This window comes from Barbus barbus (assembly GCF_936440315.1).
Source record: "Barbus barbus genome assembly, chromosome: 18".
Taxonomy (NCBI): domain Eukaryota; kingdom Metazoa; phylum Chordata; class Actinopteri; order Cypriniformes; family Cyprinidae; genus Barbus; species Barbus barbus.
The window spans coordinates 27,865,169-27,885,737 of record NC_136746.1 but is presented as its reverse complement, the minus strand read 5'-3'; the positions used below and the strand labels follow the sequence as shown (position 1 = coordinate 27,885,737).

The following is a 20,569-nucleotide window of genomic DNA, read 5'->3' as shown; positions in this document are numbered from 1 at the left end:
TGACCTTGTGCTAATTCAGTCTCACAAAACAGTTAGTGAAGTAAGAGTGTAGAATGAGAAAGTGTTTGAGTAGGATTGAAGGAGAGGCTCGCACCCGTCTTCTCTGTCAGCGCTGGAGGGGATGGCGCTGCTCGTGACTAAAGAGATAACAGCCAGAAAAGCTCTCTCAGGGCCTGTGCCTAGATACTTACACACACACACACACACACACATACATACAGTGAGTCGCTGGCCCACACAAAGACTACGCACACATGCAACCACACACCAAAAACACAATATACACAACTTCATGTGGGGCGATTTAAAGTATTATCAAAGAATAGTTATGAAAAATATGCATCCTGTATACTGATAAACAATATAGTTAGCTATGACACAAAAAATTGGTGTAGAAACATTTCCACTCAGAAATTATTTCCCAAATAATTACAGGAAATGAATTAAACGTGCATGATTGAATATTGCATGTCACTTTTGAGTCTGATTTTGTTCATGATGTGTTTTTTTTACCACCGTATTTACTGCAATATGACCACAATGCACTTACGTCCCACAAAAAAACAATGAGAAACTCCTGACGCCAGCACTCACACCCTTCAACAACACAGCGTCCCTGTCCATTAAATATTCACGCCTCTCCGCAGGTTACTGGCGAGCGAGTCTTTGACCTGTTAATTGATGCGTGAGTGAGTTTAATGTCTCTATTTCTCCTCGTGGTTATTCTTTAAAGATCCAAGTGCAAACAAGCCTCTCGGTTTCGGCCTGCACTGACGAATGCTGTAAGGAGAGACATTTTAAAACCCTACTCTTATGGGTTGAGGAGTTTTCATTTCTCATGTATATTTACTGGTGCTTTTGATCAGTAATTCTGTGCATTAGATGACCTAATCTAAATATTTTGATATATAAAAAAAGCAAATGCAAAATTGTCAGCATGCATTTTGATGTATTGTTGTTTTTAATTATGTGAGACAATGGCTAATCATCGATTGGTCCTTCCTTTAATGCTGAAAAATACAATATCGTAATAGATGTGACATGAAGGGACAACCTTTTTATAAAAATAATGAAAACATGTACTAGAGGGCATGAATTGAAAATATAAATTGCCCATTTTAGACACCCTTGTGTCACATAATGTTGACATTCACTGTTGCTCTAATGCTCACCAAGTCTAGCAGTAAAATTATGAAATATTATTACTATTTAAAATGAGAGTTTTCTATTTTAATACACTTTAAACTGTAATTTATTCCTGTGATCAAACCTGAATTTTCAGCATCATTACTCCAGTCTTCAGTGTCAGTGTTGAAAACAATTGTGCCGCTTCATTTTTTGTGTGTGTTTCAGGATTCTTTGATGAATAGAAAGCTCAAAACAACAGCATTTATTTCAAATTGTACCATTATAAATGTTTTTACTGTCACTTTTGATCAATTTAATGCATCCTCGCTGAATAAAAGTAGTATTAGTGTACGTTAAGAATCTCTAATCTTATGAGATATAAATCCTGTTTCAACATATAAAACAATTGCATTTGCCGGTAAGAATAGAGTATAAAAATGCAAATAGTTTGAACAGGAGATTTAAGAAACATCCTAAAATGACTGTGATCGCAAATATGTAACCTTTAGCTCTGAAAATGCACTTTACCATTAATAACTGCCATGCTATTTGTGCTTTAGATGACGAAAGAGCAAATATGCAGCTTTACGGCCGGGAACCTACGGACTCTCGAGGGGAATATAGGCAAACAAGTCTTTGCTGAGCTCTCATAACGTTATGTGACGCAAACACAGACGGATTGATCTCGTATCTATTACTCTAGGCCAGTTGATAAATGAGCTCCAAATTAGAAAACGGTGATTAGTAACCGTCTCCAGCGTGAGCCGGGGAAAAAAGAGGAGCTGTGTGAAAAAGCACCAGTCCTGTAGGTGGATTGTAGGCAAGAAATTTCTTCATGCACAAAGGTTCCTGCCAGATATCAATCAAAAATGTGTGCTTACTCATCTGGATGAGACAGAGAAGGAGAGGTTACGACACAATGGAGACAAAGTCAAGTTTACACTATATCTTAGAGTCAAATTTGTGCAGTATCTGAACCACAAAACACTACAGGAGTTAGTCAGACAGCGAGAAAGAAAGACGCGGTTTCTCATCACCTTCACGCCGCTAAAATACTATTTTCTCTGACGTGCTGCATTAAAGAACACTGAACAGATCGCAATCTATTTTCTTCAAAATTACTTATCAGCTCATTGTGCTTCTGATAAAGTTATAGGAAATATTATTCAGACTGTCTACTGTCACTTTTAGAGGTCATGTGGGAGCTGACAGACTTCAGAGGCGGTGTGTTTTTCTCTCAATTGAGGTCAAAGAGTATTTGTCAAAGGGAGCATGAGAATTTACATTTGTTTTATTCGATGCAAAAAATATCAACAAGGAGAGAAACAACACATAAGAAAGTGTCTGAACGGCCGCTGCTGAGAGAGGGTTAAAAATAGCACCTTCAAATGGTAAACAAAAGCTTAAACAGGAAGTGAGAAGCTAATATCTGCTGCGTGTGAGGAGACAGTTCATGAGAAAACAACTAATTCAGCAATTCGATTTATTCTGAAAATCTCAATCTCGATATATTGCTCAATGTATTCATGTGACCTTCAGGTGACAAAAAGGTCAACAACATGAGGCCTACTCTAGCCTGAAAAAATAGGGCTTTAAAAGAACATACATGATGCATTTAGACTACTTAAATTGTTTTGTTTAGAAATTAGGCAGGTTTATTAACCATTACCAGAATTAGAACTAAAATGAGAAATCATACTGATTTTAATGAGTCACATATTAAAAGTTTAACATGTGCATGAGGTCTCTATTAATTCTGTTGAGTTGCTCTGAAATACACATTAAAACTAGGATGAAAGATACACATATGATTAAGTAATTGTGTCTATATTGATTTAGTTGGATTGTATCAAATCAAGTAAATAATAGAAAAGCATTTATAGCATCTCAAGTGCTCCAATTTTAAACCAGATCACAAAACACATTTTCAAATAAACTACTCATGCAGTAGGTTCATCGAATTTAGCTTTGTAATCTCTGAAATACGTCCTAAAAATATCAGCTGTACACCGTCCCAATTTGACGTTCGAAATGAAAGAAATATTCAATCGTCGTAAAATCTGTAGTTTCAAATGAGACAAAACTGAGTCATAACCGAAATGAATATCACAAATGCTGTCCTTAAGATGTCTCAAAACACTCGTGGCCTGAAAAACAGACTTCTCTCTTTCTCTCTGTGACTTTTTGATGGGCATTTGCTGTTGCTGAAAAGGTTAAAGATTTTTTTTCCTATGAAACTTGAGTGGGTTGATGCAAAAAAATTTCCCCTATGTGTCTCTATAATATCACCTAAACCATCGGTTTCAAAATGACGTACATTTATTTATATAAAAACAACTACAAGACAAATGTGTCTCCAAATTAAAGTTTGCACAATAATTCTAAATTGATCATTTCAGAAAAAAATAAAAACTATAAAATGTAAACAACATGCCAAAGTGAAAAGAACTGTATTTCTTCAGATCCCTAGAAGAAACCAATTATACCTCACTAAAGCATGTTTAGATACTTCTATAAAATTAGCCGATGAAATGTACAATTTGGAAATAATTGAACCATGTTCAGATCTGAGGGTTTTAGGGGGTTTTGGAAACCAAAACAACCCGAACCCTCAGTTCAAGATCTTTCATCCTACAATAGAAATATCTCAATTTCCACATTTCGAAATAAAATATGACAACGCTCTAAAAAGGCAAACGGTTTACGTTGCATTTGTACTTGATCAGAATTAGTCATTTGAGGCAGCCAGGAGAACAGAAGATGATCTTCGTGGTTAGACAAAGAAGAGAAAACTGTCGTGGGCAGACTGTCGAATTCACTCCTGTCTTTCCTCTCCTGCGACACAACAAAATAAGCAAAAGAAGAATACAAAAATATGTGAAAGCCTGAGAAAGGCCATTGGTGATTTTATAGCAGTAATTCAGTGCTGCACACATGAAGGCAATGCTGATGTAGATCTTCCTGAAGAAGATCAAAACAAATGTTCTCATCTCCAGCCCTTTCATAGCAGCTCTTTTTTGTTGCGGTCTGACTCACACAATTTAATGCTTTATAGTATCGAAATATAACATTTTTCACTTTCGTGCAAACTCTTCTAATCTTGCTGCACACGTGTTTGCATTGTCATCTAATAAACCTAGTACAGTTTTTACTAAAAAGTCGCGCAAAAAATAGCCCGTAGCCCCAGCGTTATGAGCAATACAGATGACGATAACTCTAAAACGAATAGTTTGAGTAAAATCATACGCTGTTTTTGACTGCTGATAAGTTACACCTACACACACGCTGACAATTAATACTGAAACTTCAGTCAACACAAGACCAACCTTCGGCACAGCTCATCCACTCTTACCCACATATTTTTTTAAAGTATATAATTAAATTCCTTATTATTCTTATATTAGTCAACACTGACTTGTCTAAAAACACAGCTAAAAGATGCATGAGTAAAATGTCAAGCATAATTATCAATACTATAACCAAAAGCAGTTCCATTATCCATAAAGAACTTTTTTTGCATTTATAAGTGATTTATTTAATAGCATAAAGATCATTAGGTGAATGCAAGACGTTTATGTAAGCATGGAAACTTTGATGGCATGCTATTTGCTCATTTCCTTTGGTAAATGCAGAGTGAAGTCTCAAAAATTAATTAGGATGAACATCAAAAACAAAAGGCAACAATTTTAACAACATTTCAGAGAGTACTAAAATGTCCACCGAGTGCAGCTGGGTATTTTTTTGCTCTTTTTGCTTCATGCAGGAGCGTTTATGAGACTGCCGTTAAAGTGCCTGCAGCTACTGTCTGAGCAAAGCAGCACACACAACCACAGGTGGGAGTAAACACACACACACACACACACAACACAATACACAGACATGCACATTATACACTTACACAGGCATAAAACCACTAAAGTGAATTTTGAAATGTAACATTTAGATCTCAATGTGAGCAGATGAAATTTAAAATCTCACTGAATGCATTTATACACAATGTTGTGGCTTTGACCTGTTGTTTTGGATCAGAGATTCAAAGCCAGATCTCACCTGAAAATGACTTAAAATGGTCTCTCTGCAGTACAAAATGTCAAAAGAAGCAATCTTAATCTTATGGTTTACCAATGATATTTTTTCTGTTTCAGCACCATGTGAAATTTTTGCAGAGAAACTCAAAATCGCACTATTAAAGTACAAAAGCAACATTTTTTTATCTGGATCATTACTTAATTCCATATTAATCCCAGAATATCATCTACTCGTTACTAAAAGGGTAAAATACAATTGATGGATTAATTAAAATATGCATTTCTGTACTGACAGTGCATGCATTAAAAGCAACCCCAATGCATCTGGAATATCAATTAATCCTATTAAACTTGGGATAAGCATTATTAGTGCAATCCGATCTGCACCACAACTGCATTACCAATGTGTGCACAATACAAAAACGCTTAATACTAGCGGAGAACGGCCCGTAAATTGATAGTTACGAAGAAGCGATTGACGTGTGCAACAAAACCCAGAGCGAGAGGCTTTCTGAATAACGCTGGCGATGTTTAGTGGAGGTTCCTGGAATGTTTGTCTTAACACAAAGATGATGATCTTAAGATAAACCAAATTACGCCTGAAAAACAAAACTGAAAAGTCTTGTGGTTTTCACAAAAAAAAAGAGAGAGAGAGAGAAAGACAAAAAAGAGTCAATTTATTCAGGCCGAGACTGTACCATATTTTGTGGAGGATATGGTATTTTAGCATGACATTTAAACATCCTATGCTTTTGGCTGGTGCCATCTGTGCTGAAACCAACCCACGCGCACACAAACACAGCTCTCTCTCCTATTATCTCTCAGCAAACTGTTTTTAATATCAAATGAGCATAAATTCATAAATGCATTTTATCTTTTGACAATCACTGATAATCTGTTCCAGAATGCTGCTCAGACGGTGTATGTAAACAAATGGCAATTTCATAAATCCAAACACAAAGAACCGTTTATTCTGTACAAAAGGCAACAGTTTTTGCTTTTCCAGAGCTACAGAAATAGTCCCGTGTTGTGTGTAGTAAGACTAGTGCAGCTGTTCTTCAAAGAGACAAATAAAAGGTTAAAGGTCACAGAGAAATAGGCCACACTTCCCGACAGTTTCCAGTTTAAAAAAAAAAATCATGAATAGCAAACAGACTAACTCAGACTTAAGCGGACAGATGGTTATTGAACTGAAGAATTCACATTCTTAAAAGCCCAGAAGGCCGGTTAATTCATGTGTACTTAGTATGGTTGTGTATACAAGGTTATGTGTTTAATTTTGCCGTACACCGCATGTTAGACGGACTTGGATCAGAAATGCAATTATTTATAATTTAGATTCATGCATTTAACATACATTTTTATCCAAAGCAACTTAAAAAAAGGTGCAAAAGCAAATTTGTTAAAGAATAATAGAATAAAATTAAATAATAGTTTCATTTTATCTAGTTTAAATGACATGCGTGGTTATTCAGTGACGCATTTCCATGCTGTAATTGTAAAAATAAGTTCATCTAAAAATAATCAGGTTCACCAAGTTATTAGTCATGTAATTTGGCAACAAAATTTACATACAGTGCATTTTTCAGGACATTGTGTGAGCCTGTTACGTATTTCCTTGTCACTGTTTAAATAAGTGGCCTTGCTCAATTTCCTCGCTCAAAGCAGAACAATTGTGCCATCGGGCCACTTTCAAATAAACTACAATGTGGAAGTCAGCTCGAGTTTCACGTCTCAGCCGTGTGCAATTTACAATACTTCTTTTACCGCATCCCGGCTTTCAGAAGCGACACTCTGCTCTTATCTTCTGTTATGTCATCATCTTGTTTTCACAATCTAAATTTCGGGAGCCCTCGGCAGTTTTCAGTCCATCACGGGAGAAGACTGTCGTGTCTATGCTGTAAAAAGCCCAAATACAGCTGCTTTGAACCATCGCATTGGTTTCACAAAGCGCCTAATGCACATCAACAGAGCTAAACATAATACCCCGGTTTTCCTTATATGATGGATAGCAGTGTGCAAAGTAAATGCACTGTGGTATTCTGTGCAAGATTTCACCTGCATAATAACATATCCTGTATTTTACTGTCAGTGATGAAAATCACCTACTGTGCTGAATAGGATGACATTGTAGTTTATTTCTCTGATAAACCTTTAATAGGTTACACAGACATTTTACTGATACATAAAGACACAATAAGAAGGACAATGGAGGTGATAAACTGGTCATGTGGCCATTTCCTGTTTAAAAAAACAAACATCTTGTGAGTTGGTGCTGTAACCGGTGGGTCGAGAGACAAAAATGGGTCACAGGTCTGTTTTGATCACAGAGAGCTGGAAAAAAACAAAGCTTAACGCAAATAATAAAATGCAACTAACCACACAAAATCAAGCCTAGTGTGAGAAATAGAATAGGCTTAATCAAGTTAAGAAAACACACCATCCCCGCAGCATTTTGGTGCAAATTATTCTGTTTAAACTAGACATGCAAGACAAAAGAAATCACACCTGCATTAAATATATATTGCAACTACAGATACAGCTACAGACAGCATGAAACTCAATAGAACCTTAAATACCAAAATGGGCATATGTTTATAGCAATCTCAAAATATATAGTCCTGAAGCAATTTTAGATACTAAAATTGTCTTGAGAGGCATTTTCATGTGTTTACAGCAATATTTATGCACTGAAATATTTGATTGTAAGGCCATTTGCTAACTTTTGCATGGTAAACAATTTCAGTCCTGAAGCAATTTTAGATATCAAAATTGTCTAAATGTTTATAGCAATATTTACACACTCCAGTATTTGATTTTGAGGCTATTTATTAATATTTGTATGGTAAATGATTTTAGAATGGTGTAAAAATCTATCCTAAAGACATTTTAGATGCCAAAATTATCCCGAGTGGCATTTTTCATTTTTATAGCAATATTTACAAACTCTAATATTTGATTTCACTGACATTTATAAACTTCTGCATAGTGAACTATTTTAGAAAGGTGTAAAAATCTGAGTCCTGAAGCAATTTTAGATATCAAAATTGTCTAAATGTTTATAGCAATATTTACACACTCCAATATTTGATTTTGAGGCTATTTATTAATATTTGCATGGTAAATGATTTTAGAATGGTGTAAAAATCTATCCTAAAGACATTTTAGATGCCAAAATTGTCTTGAGTGGCATTTTTCATGTTTCTAGCAGTATTTATACACTCCGATATTTCATTTCACGGACATTTATAAACTTTTGCATGGTGAACTATTTTAGAAAGGTGTGAAAATCAGTCCTGAAGCAAAACCAGAACCACTGATCCACGGTCTTTATCAGACAGTGCAGTCAAATCGATGCTTCAGAACAAAGAGGACGCCTGTCATAGTGCTTCCTTTCCACTCAACACACACCACGAGCGGTCACACGCACACATATATTCAGGCATAATCAACGTCCCTGCAACAAAAACACACGGCACGCAAACAATATAGTCATATTCATCATATAGACGCCCACAACTCTATACGCACACCCTTCCCAAACACAACAGTCATCTCAAATATCCCTAAATCGAGCTTGAGCATATCAATCTCACATTATTAGCTTCACATAAGCAGACTAATCAGCACAGTTAAGATGGAAAAACAATTCAGAGGCAAACAACTCACCCTTCATAGTTAATACAATGCAGACAACAAAGATTTGACAAGCTGAAGCTGATCCTTTATATGCCGGTCTGTAACCGTTTCCACTGACTAATACTGAAATAGTCAACGTGATATCATCTCTTATCAAACTACAGCTGTCAGTCCATTCCAAATCTCACTAGAAACCCATATTGATTTAGAGGCGGCTTTATGGAACACAACACCCTTACATATGAAATTCAAACATTTTCTTCATCCACCCACAGTGTGAACATAATTAAAGGCTGCAGCCTACATGCACATGGCACACAAACGACAGATATTACAGAACTGCATGTATGATATTCCCATAAATCACGGTTATTAGTTAACGAAGACAGCTCAAGATAAGATAAATTAAGAAAGAAAACAAAACAGGTCAGATGTTGTAATAGCAAACAGGAAACAGCACACCGTGGCTGCGTGAGAAAAACACAGAACTAAATCTAATACGAATTAAAAATCAGATGCATGTTGAGTGTAAAATCAGCTTGTTTTTTTATTAATAATCAAAGCAATGATTTTCCACACTTGGAGAAGGCAGCTGTGTAGTGAATGACTGTATTGTGGATGAATACTCCACATTTAGCATTAAATATGAACTGGAAACTTTTATTCTAAATGTGTATTATAGTTTTTGTGTTGGCTGTAAAGATAGAAACTCTAACGCCCAATGTGTGTGAAACTCACAAAATGTCAGTGAGGTAATTGTGTGAGGAAACTCGAGCACGGGCGGCATGTTTCTCTCATCGATTGCTTCTTTAAAAGTCATATTGATTATGTGGCTTTTTGTATTAAGCACATGCACTTTTTGCCCTCGTTTTATACAAGAAGAAGAAACATTCTTAAGCATCCCTCTTAGTATATTCTGGTGACAAATCAAGGATCTGCATTTTAGTTTTTGCTAACACCAGAGCTGGACAAAAAAATTAAAATGTATACACCGGTTCATTTAGGTAACTTTAATTTTGAATATAAAGAAATTACATTTGTGATGTAGACTGAAAGCCAGCATGTTTCACACATTTAAGCTGAAGAAAAAATTAAATGCTGACATACAAGAGCAAATTCGAGAGCTTTTAGATAAGAGGTGTAGCTCAGGAAATAAACGCCCTCGGAAGATCTGACTGAAAATGCAAATCACACTTGTGATTCAGTTAATATACAATGATACGTAAACAAAAATAAAGAAAAACATGACCTTTGATATGAAAAACATGTATTCTGGTAGTAGTGTAGCATATCCTACACATAAAAAGCATTTTGTCAAATCCTACAAAATATCAAAAATGAGACCAGAATAAATCAACTATGAAATTCATTATGAAGTAAAAATCTTCACCGTTCACTTTTTAGGTGTAAATTTATATTTGGAAAAACTAAAATCACTATATTATTCATTTTAATTATGCCTGTATATTCATGTGAAAAGGAATCATCTTGACTAATTATCACACTCCAAAACGTGAAATAAACAAGCAAGTAAAAAGTTGCTAATGTGTCGCAATTCGTGAAATCCAACCTCAGGATTTATGTTAATCTGGATATTTAATCACATTTCAGAATGTGGTTAGCAAAAGAGACACTGAAACCCAGAATGATGACATTTAGAGATCAGATTAATATTTCAAAGGTAAAGTTGGCCTAACAATCAAAACAAGTTATGTAAAGTACAATTTTAACAAATGCTCATACGGGATTTTCTAAAAAAATAAAGACATGTCAAAATAGCTTTAACTCAAAATGTCTTCAGGTGTTCTTTTATATCCCATTTACAGGGAATTACAGTGTTAACCAGTGCAAAGCAGCACATAATCCCACAGAAACCAGAAGAATATTTATAACAGTGTCGTTTGGGAGTCATTTATTAAGAAAGCAATGAGCTGTAATCTAAATACGAGAAGAGATTGAATCGGAATCATAGTAACTTTAAATGAACTCGACGGGATCTGTTCAGAGTCTGTGCTCTTTATGAAAAACACCCATATTTTTGGTGAAATAGCTGCCTGCTGAAGGTCACACGTTTGTTAATGAAACTGCGAAATTAAAGAGAGTTCCCTTTGTTTCAGAATGACTTTAATTACTCATTTGTGGCATTTGGGGAGAGATACCTGCGTCGAAACAACTTCAAGACGACAGGAAAACAGAGCTGCAGTTATAACAGGTGTTTGGCGACACCAACTGGCCGACTGCGGCATTACAACAGTTCAGAAACACTGCTCTACATTTCATTAGCTACTCTATCCTTTAAGTGCTGGGAACAGACACTTTTTCCATTTGCAAATATCAAAATGCTGCTTTTTAAACTCGTTTCACTCAAGTTGATTTGATCAAGGGTGGAAAAAAGCTGAGAAAACGGCCACAAAACCGATTATTTTTTTCCCTTTCCCATCCATTTTCTCCATTAAAGCCTATCAAAGAGCCCCAAACATATAAAAAATAAAATGAACGTGGTAGATCAAAGAAGAAAACATTATATTACCATACTGCAAGGAAGAAAAAAAACAGGCAAAGATTTGAGAAAGCATCATTTTTTTAATGGCTAGCCAGATAACACTTCTGTGTTGTGAAAAGTTTACACTGACCAACCAGAGAGCTTTAAAAAGCTCCTGTGCACCACAGCAGCTGCAAACAATGAGCATTGCTGTGTTCTGATTGGTGGAGGAGGAGTGGGCGGAGACTACAGAAATCAAACAATGAGACTGATCAAGTCTCTCACTGTAGGACATCATCATGTGACACATACACATACTATCTATCTATCTATCTATCTATCTATCTGTCTGTCAATATAAAATGTGGTGCAGTCTTTTGACAGAGTGACATTGCTTTCCTAAATTTAGTCACACAGATTCTACTGATTTTAAGACTTGTAAAGGGGAAAATGACTGACAATACCACAAGAGCAGTGATACACATGCATAGCAGTCATTGTTTGAGTAAAAATCACTTATTTCAAATCTGTCAGATTGACCTTCCAGCAAAAGGGAATTATACAGTTATAAGGAGACTTAGTCTCTGTAGCTGTTTTTAAGAACTGAGCAGAATTAAGTTGAGTACATCTTAAAATGCACAATATTTTGGGCTCAGTAACATTTATATTATTTTTTCAAAGAAATGAATACTTTTATTCAGCAAGGATGTGTGCAGCAAAAGTGCATTAAAGACATTTATGATGTTGCATACGATTTCTATTTCTAATAAATTCAGTTTACTTTCTAAATTGTGAAAAATAAAATGATTACAGTTTCCACAAAAATACCAAGCAGCGTGACTGTTTTCAACATTGATAATAATCAGAAATGTTTCTTGAGCAGCAAATCAGCATATTAGTATGATTTCTGAAGGATCATGTGACACTGAAGACTGGAATAAATGACATTTTAAAATACAATAGAAAGCAGTTATTTTAAATTGTAATAATATTCCACACTATTATTGTTTTAGTGCATTTTTGATCAAATAAACACAGCCTTGCCAATGAGACACTTCAAAAATAAGACGCTTTCAAAAATCCACCTGAGCCCATATTTTGAATGGTAGTGTACAAGGCTAGCTGCCATCATTTACTCATGTTGTTGCAAACCTGTATGAATTTAAAAGAAACATTTAGCAGAATGTTTAAGCTGAAAATTTCCATACATTGAAAGTGAATCAGGGGCTGTCAAGCTACATAGAGACAAATAAGTGCCATCACAGAAGTCATTTAGTTATAATAGAATTGCTTAATATGAGGAACATCATCAAATTTAATTTATTCATTGAAAATCTTGCTTTAAACATACAGCTGTAGTCACCATTCACTTTCAATGCAATTAAAAGAGCAGCTTATCCTGCAGTAAACAAAGCTTCAACAGACATGAAAGTGAGTAAAGCTGACACGAAGGAGTCTGTTGTTGAAATTTGACATTTTTTTCTAACTGGAAGGGCAGCATGTTTTCAAAGGACAAGCTATACCAAGAAAGCTATACTAATAGTGAGTCATTCTCATCACACGGCTCTTTTATCCGGCTAAATATCACCGCCGCCGTCATCTCGATCAGCAGACATCATCTGCTTTTCCTCATTACACCAGTCCTTTAAATGCTAGCACACACCAATTACCAACTGCATGAAAAACAGAGAAAAAGCTAAAGTGGATATATTATTTATGATGTTATTTGGTGTGTCCTGACCTAGAATGAAGTCAGGCCTGTTCGGCTAAACAGTCACAAACAAGCAAGGAATAAAAATGCTAAATACAGGTATTAAAATGCAGATAAACATAAAATAACTTTTAAATGTAAGGAGAAAATACTTCCTATGTGTGTTTGTCTGGGAAATCATTTAAACTTGGTGTTTATGTAATTACAAAATTGTCCTGTTCAGTCTATTTCTTGCATATTGTTGGGTAGTATGTTAATACATTTAAATCATCAATTTATATTTTTTACTTTTGCACAATAGTCAATCTTGGTATTGTGTTGGACCGATTTGTGACATAAAATCACGATTAATTGTTTTCAACTCGTGGTGAAGTGAAAGTTTATAACAACAAGTCAAATATGCGAGATGTCTTGCCCACGATGAACAGATAAGCAAAGAGTTAACACATTTACAATCTGCAACCTTGAGAAGCTACAGCGCTGACTAAAAGCCGTAGAAAGCGGAGGGCCGGGACCACGGGGTGCACTGACATCATGAATCAGCAAACGTATTCTTTGCACCCTTCAAAAAAAATGTGCTGAATCTTACTACTAAAAAGAGAGACCAGAAGAAACGACTAAATGACTAGATTGGTAATTCGTATAGTTCGGCATGATGACAAATCGAACTGAAACCAGGCTCGGATGATCAAATAGGCAATTTAAGAGTCATCTGACACCTGATTCTACTCAAACAACTGATACTTGTGACATTAAGCTGACATTTAGCCAGCTCAACATCATCTTTACCAGAAATCATAACAAGTCAACTTGTTTAAAAAGCCACCTTCTATCCAGTTGCTACCCAGCCAATTCTGTAACGGCGCAGACAAGAACACACTAAAAGTAAAGACTGGCCACATGAGAAATTATCTTTAAAAAATATTTTCACAGCTTTTGCATTTCAAACAAAACAAATCATATTTACTCTCCTTCTCACTGAGATTAAATGAATCAATCTTCTATGTTGTGCATTGAGTTAAGGGATTATTTTACATTCATATTAATGCACATAAGCTAGGACTTGTATTTTGTGTTGCATAAAATAGTAATCTTCACTACATAATATGAAAAGGCAACAGCGGTCAATTATATTCAACAAATGACGTGTGTACAATCTAGCGGTCAAGTGGATTCAATAAATGACGTGGCCCAGTAAGATGTCAAGTGAAAGTCTCATTCATTGACAGATTTAATTTAAAAAATTGTACTAACTTACTAACCCTGCAAAATTAATACAGTATTCACTATACATAACAGAACACAATGCAAAGCATAAGAGTTACAGTAGTATGCTTGACAATGCTTTAAATGCTGTAACGGTTTAAAATAATTAAATGAACGCCGAAGCTAAATGCATCAAAAATTCTTCCACAACAATTTATAATTAACAATTGCGACAATGCCATCTTCATGTAAAACAAGATGCATCTACATTTAGACGACCTTACACATACAGGACACATAGAAGAAGTCTTAACCTTCTTTTGAAGAAGAATAAATCACAAAACAAACCTGCAATTCTATTTTCTCGCAACAGTTGAAAGCTCTCCGAGAATCATCTGGTCTATGAGAATGTTACGCTCTAGATTAAGATTAACGTTAAAGACAAATCAATTGTTTTTTTTTTCTGTTTTCTGCTTGGTAAGATTGCTGACTCATCTCTGTCATAGCCGCCCATGCACCCCACGCAGCGCTGAATGCATCATGCTCCCTGGAGCCAGTGGTTTACGCTATCAGTTCTGACGCTCTCCACTTACTGTAAATGGTAGACTAGTGTGGGGTACATGCCTCTATGAAGGTCTTATTTTAGTCTGTTCTGCATGGCAATATCAAAACAAGACCTCTCACACTTCTGCAAAATGTGCTTTAGCATCAAAGCCTGAAACTAAGCTAAGGTTTTGGACTCTTTTATGGGTAATTTTCTCACTTTGCTCTGGAACTTAAACCTAAATATTTGAAATCTAATTTTTGAAATGAAACAACATCTAGCATATTACAATGGATCATTTTGAGTATGTTGTAAAATAACATGCCAGTACTGGAATATGTACACTGTAAAAAAAAATCCGTAAAATTTACGGTAAAAAACTGGCAGCTGTGGTTACCAGAATTCTACCGTTAAAAATACGGTTGCAACGTTTTAGGTTTTAACTTAAATTTACAGTTAAACAACGTAATTTCTTTAACTGTTATGATCTTAATATACCAATCTATTAAAGTACTGAAATCTGTTTTATTCCTTTGAAATACACTGATAACCACCAAATGCAAGTGATGATGAGAAAATCACATGATGAACCAAAGCCCATCACAAGCAACTTATAAACAATAGCATATACAGAAGGTGCACAGTGTCATTCACACAAGCACTAAACACCCTCATGGTGAGACTCATTAAACTGAAATATGCTATAAACATTCATTTAACAACATTAGATGTAACATACAACCCTAATAAACATAACTGATAAGACAAAACTAAGAAGAAACATAGTTATTTCAAAGAAAAAACGTCAAATTCAAACAGAATTTGGAACGCAGGGAATTCTGGGAACGTCAGTTTACGGTTTTTCCCTGTAAATTTTACAGGAACTTTCCGTTAACCATGTAACAGGTTTTTACAGTAGCATTTTCACAGTTTTTTACCGTTAAAATCACGATCATTTTTTACAGTGTATGCATGTATGTATGTATGTGTGTGTGTGTGTGTGTGTGTGTGTGTGTAAAATACGCATCTTCATACCAGTCCTATATGTTTGCATGTTAGCATTAGCATGTAGTGCATTATTTATGTTAAATTAGATTACTACTTTACATTTAGGTTCACATTTGTTTACTTTGGCTTTCCTGGCCAATTTTATGAAAACCATCACAAAATGCTTCTGTAACATATTGAGTAGGGTAGACTGAGTACAGTAGAGACACTTTCTGCTTTTTTCATCACTACACAAAAAAAAGAGATTTTTCACATGATATTTCTTTTGCTTGTGTACTAAAATATCATAAATTGACAATAGCCATACGTAGTTTATATTTTCCACAATTAGCTCATAAACATGAGGTGCATTTTTGTCTCAACTGTACCCATATTGTGTACAGTTGATACAGTTGAGACAGCCATTCTTAATTCTCTAAAGCTGGCTAACTATTTATAGCAAATTATAAATAATTTTACAGTAAATAATACAGTTTTAAATAATTACAGTTTAAAAATAAATTTAGATTCAGTTAAACACAACAGGAACACATATTTAACACTACAAAAATATGTGGCAAACAGTACAAATGTAAAGATAACAGTAAAAATAATAATATACATAGCCTTATATTCTATAACCCTACCACCAAACCTACGCATCCCTCGAAATTTTTGCATTTTCATTCATTCTGTATGATTTATAAGCTTGTTTCATCATTGGGAACTAAAAAATATTCCCATAAGGTGAATTTACTGGTATTACTGGACATTTGGTCCCCATACCAGTACACAAACACACACAGCCTCTGAATGTATTTTATTTTCTATGATTGAACTGTTACTGTATACAGTACATAGCAACCTATAAAGGGTCTCAACTGCACCCACTTTACCACCTTGTATATTTCTTAAAATGCTATGCAATCCTTTTAATGTTAGTTCATGTTAGAAAATACGTCCATTAATAATAGACAGTTGAAATATCACAAATATAATTTTTTAACAGAATGTGCGTAGCATGCATGTGTAAATGTGACTTTTATCCTATTATCATAACACTGTACAACTAAACATCATGTGAAGCAATAGGACACCAATCCGGGTACAGTTGATGCACTGGCTTGCACATTTCTCTAGATTATGAAAATCTTCATGCTCCACCATTGAGTTTGCTATGTTAGCATTAACATGTAGCATATTATTCATCTTGAAATATATTATTACTTTATTTTTAGGGTTATATGTTTATTTTGGCTTTCATTGCCAATTTTATAAATACCTTTATAAAAAGGTTAGTTCCAGTCCTCGATTCTGATTGGTCAGCAGGTGTGTTTTATTCACAATAAAGCACAGCTAAGACGGTTTCACCCAACGGTTCTACGTATTACTGCGCAACATCCAGCAACCACCCTTAGCAACATAAACAATCAATAATATAGCCTGTTCCATAAATGATGTATTTCGGCAAAAACAATTGTTTGTTATTTATTTAATAAAGTATGAGTGACCCCTGCTGGCGACCCCTTGAGACCACACCCTTCCCCTATCAAAGAAACTCTTCTCATATGGGAGATGTGCTAATGTGTGTCCGTGTCTGTGTGAAAGCCCACAGTTTCTGAAGTGAGGAGGGAATATGTCCATCAGTTTACACTGTAATGACGCTTACAGACTCGCGCTGTGTCACGAATCGGTCTGTTTACTAAACTAAAAGACGGAAAACAGAAGTTTTCTCATGCTGAGAGGTAAGCAGATATGTATGTGTTTGAGAAAATATCATATGTGACCCTGGACCACAAAACCAGTCATGAGTGGCACAGGTATATTTGTAGCAGTAGCCAAAAATACACTGCATGGGTCAAAATTATATATTTTTCTTTTATGCCAAAAATCATCAGGATATTAAGTAAAGATCATGTTCCATGAAGATAATTTCCTACCGTAAATATATCAAAGCGTAATTTTTGATTAGTAATATGCATTGCTAAGAATTTCATTTGGACAACTTTAAAGGCGATTTTCTCAATATTTAGAATTTTTTGCACCCTCAGATTCCAGATTTTCAAATAGTTGTATCTCGGCCAAATACTGTCCGATCCTAACAAACCATACATCAATGGAAAGCTTATTTATTTATTCGCTTATGACTGCTTTTGTGGTCCAGGGTCACATATATGGTGTTAAAAAAAAATGACACAGCAGATAAGAAGAATTCATATTCTCTGTTTTTATTTGCGCTCCAAAGGATGAGGTATATTACTTCTGAACATTTGATTACTGTTGCTGTCAGGTACTATTTTTTAGTGGAAGGACAGCATTTAACATATCAATACATACATTTTTGGTTGTAACATTTTATATTGTGTGGTAACCATTTTATAAAAGCAATAAGGTATGGGAGGCCGTGCTTTATTGTGAATAAGTCACAGCTGAAGGGGTTGCAGTGACTAACAACGCCCTTCAGCCGGGCCTTATTCACAATACAGCACGGTCTCGAGTACCTTATTGCTTACTCACACACTGCTCCTATTCCATAACTTGCTGAGTACGATTTGTGTTTATATGTTAGCATTAGCATGTAGAACATTATATTTATCTTTTATGTTTAGGCATATTTGTTCACTTTGTCTTTGCATTCCTTGCCAGTTTTGTGAAAAATAACACAAAGCTCTCCTTCAGTAACTTGTTGAGGACTGTTTTTTTTTTGCATAGTAACATGTAGGGTAGAGTGGGGGAAAACGTTTTTTATTTCAGTGAAATAAAGGTTAAATGTGTTCAGAAAAGTTATCATAGTTTTAGTGACAATGACATAAGCCAAGTATGAAAAATGTCCAGAGTTTTTATGTTATTAGATTTTTAACAAAACATTAAATTTGTGCAACGCCCCCATAAATGCCCCCTAGTCTGACAAAGCAATTTGTTTAAACATTTAAAGCTAAATCAGAGTACAGCCAGTTTTATCTTAAAATTAAAAAAAATAATATGATCAATAATTATGAATTACAAAAGTATAATAGCCTATTTAAAAAAAAAAAAAGTTAGCTAATGCTAACTGGCTAGCTAACTAGCTACCTGATGCTAACTTGAGGTAATTTGTAAACAAAGTCCAAATATTTTTATTCAACAAACTAGTTAGAATACATTTGATGGAAAAACAAAGGATTTGAATAACTACAGTAATTGCCCATTGCCCCCCTGGGGGCGTTTTACCCCACACACTATGTTTGAGAAAAAAACTTCTACTTCATTCTTGTCAACATAGTCCATAGTTACAATAAAACTTTATCTTGACTTTATCTTTAAAGTCATTTAACTTTATCTTGACTTTATCTTTAAAGGTTATTTTGGGGAAAACAGTAGGGGGCGTTTTCCCCCACTCTACCCTATTTATCTTAAAATGTAGGCTATTATTACTTTATGTTTAGGTTTATATTTGCTCACTTTGGCTTTGCATTTTTATTTTCTACTTGCTATGATTTGAAATGCACTCATTTAAATCTTGTGAACTATTTAGTAGAGCTAGGATATGAATTGAGACTTAGCCAGTGTTTCTCTGAATGGAAGCACAGCCCTGCCTACAGCGAAGCAGCTAAAGATAGACCGGAGGAGGGGACTGTTTTTCCCACACTATGCTGGGAAAAATCCAAAGGGTCCATGGGAAATGAAGAAGGTCAACATAGACTTCCTTTTCTATCAGAGAGACAACAATTCCATGGAAAATAATATAATGTGCAACAGTAGGACTGTAGTTAACCTAGTAAGATTGACCAGTTGACACATTAAGTAGTAGTCTGTTGAATGTTCACACAAATAACTTTGTCTAAATCTGCAAGTTTTTTCCTCTTTATTTCTCTCTCTCTATATATATATATATATATATATATATATATATATATATATATATGTGTGTGTGTGTGTGTGTGTGTGTGTGTGTGCGTGTGTATTCCAGATGTACATCACCACTTTTATCATGACAACGTACATGGTGTTTTTTTAGTATCGCTGATATACTATTATAGTTTTTGTTAATATTTTGAATTAGAATTAGTTTTAATATTTTCTTATTTCACTTTAATTTTAGTTAAAATTTCAATATTTTTGTGTTTATGTAATTTTTCTAATTATTTAAAAAAAAATGTGTCTATATAGTTTTTTTTTTTTTTTTTTTTTGTGTTTATTCTATATATATATTATTTTATTTCAAGAAACAAACATATTTTTAAGGTTTTAGCTCAAATTTCCATTAGTATCTTTAATTGCACTGTACAGTAACACTCACAAAATGCATGATTTTGAGAAAAAAAATAATGAATATAATCTGTATTTAAAGTAAGAAAAATATGCATCAAATGATTAAATTTGCTGACCTACTAACTGCATAGATGTACAGCAGTAAATACATGACATGTACTAGAATATCTATTGTTTATAGCTTAAAGACACAGTCCATTTACAGGATCTGCACACCAAGAACATAAAACAAAACTTTGAATTACTCAAGACAAATAAACAGAAGGTCCGATGGCTCTCTGCCATCTGAGTGGAACAATATGAAAAGCTTCCAGTACATCTGCACCATTCAGACTGTACTCTTGGTAATGAATCACCACAATCACAGCACAAACAGATTCATCGTCTTAAACTAGCAAACTGACGCACAGGGCCAATATCAAAGTGCTATTGATGTCATATGTTGTAAAATGTCAACGCACCACAGACCTTGAGGCTCATTTTACAACAAACGCTTTGCAAATGTGTTTAAGTTTTGGTAAAGTGCCAACCCTGTGCTACTATCACAGTGAAATATCTTGATTTCGGTTACACAACTATAATGTGATATCACT

At 34.7% G+C, this 20,569-nt stretch overlaps 1 protein-coding gene across 3 annotated transcripts in view; it reads right to left on the bottom strand.

The window, feature by feature from the left end:
- The window catches only part of LOC306884611 (uncharacterized protein), a 33,430-nt gene that overhangs the window by 3,093 nt on the left and 9,768 nt on the right, over window positions 1–20,569 (bottom strand). The window contains exon 2 of one of the 3 annotated variants that reach the window (XM_079440622.1): window positions 3,834–3,963. The exons of the other annotated variants lie outside the window; for them this stretch is intronic. Coding sequence (XP_079296748.1) covers window positions 3,834–3,963 — 130 coding nt within the window. The remainder of the gene's footprint in view (window positions 1–3,833; window positions 3,964–20,569) is intronic. 3 annotated transcript variants of the gene reach the window in all.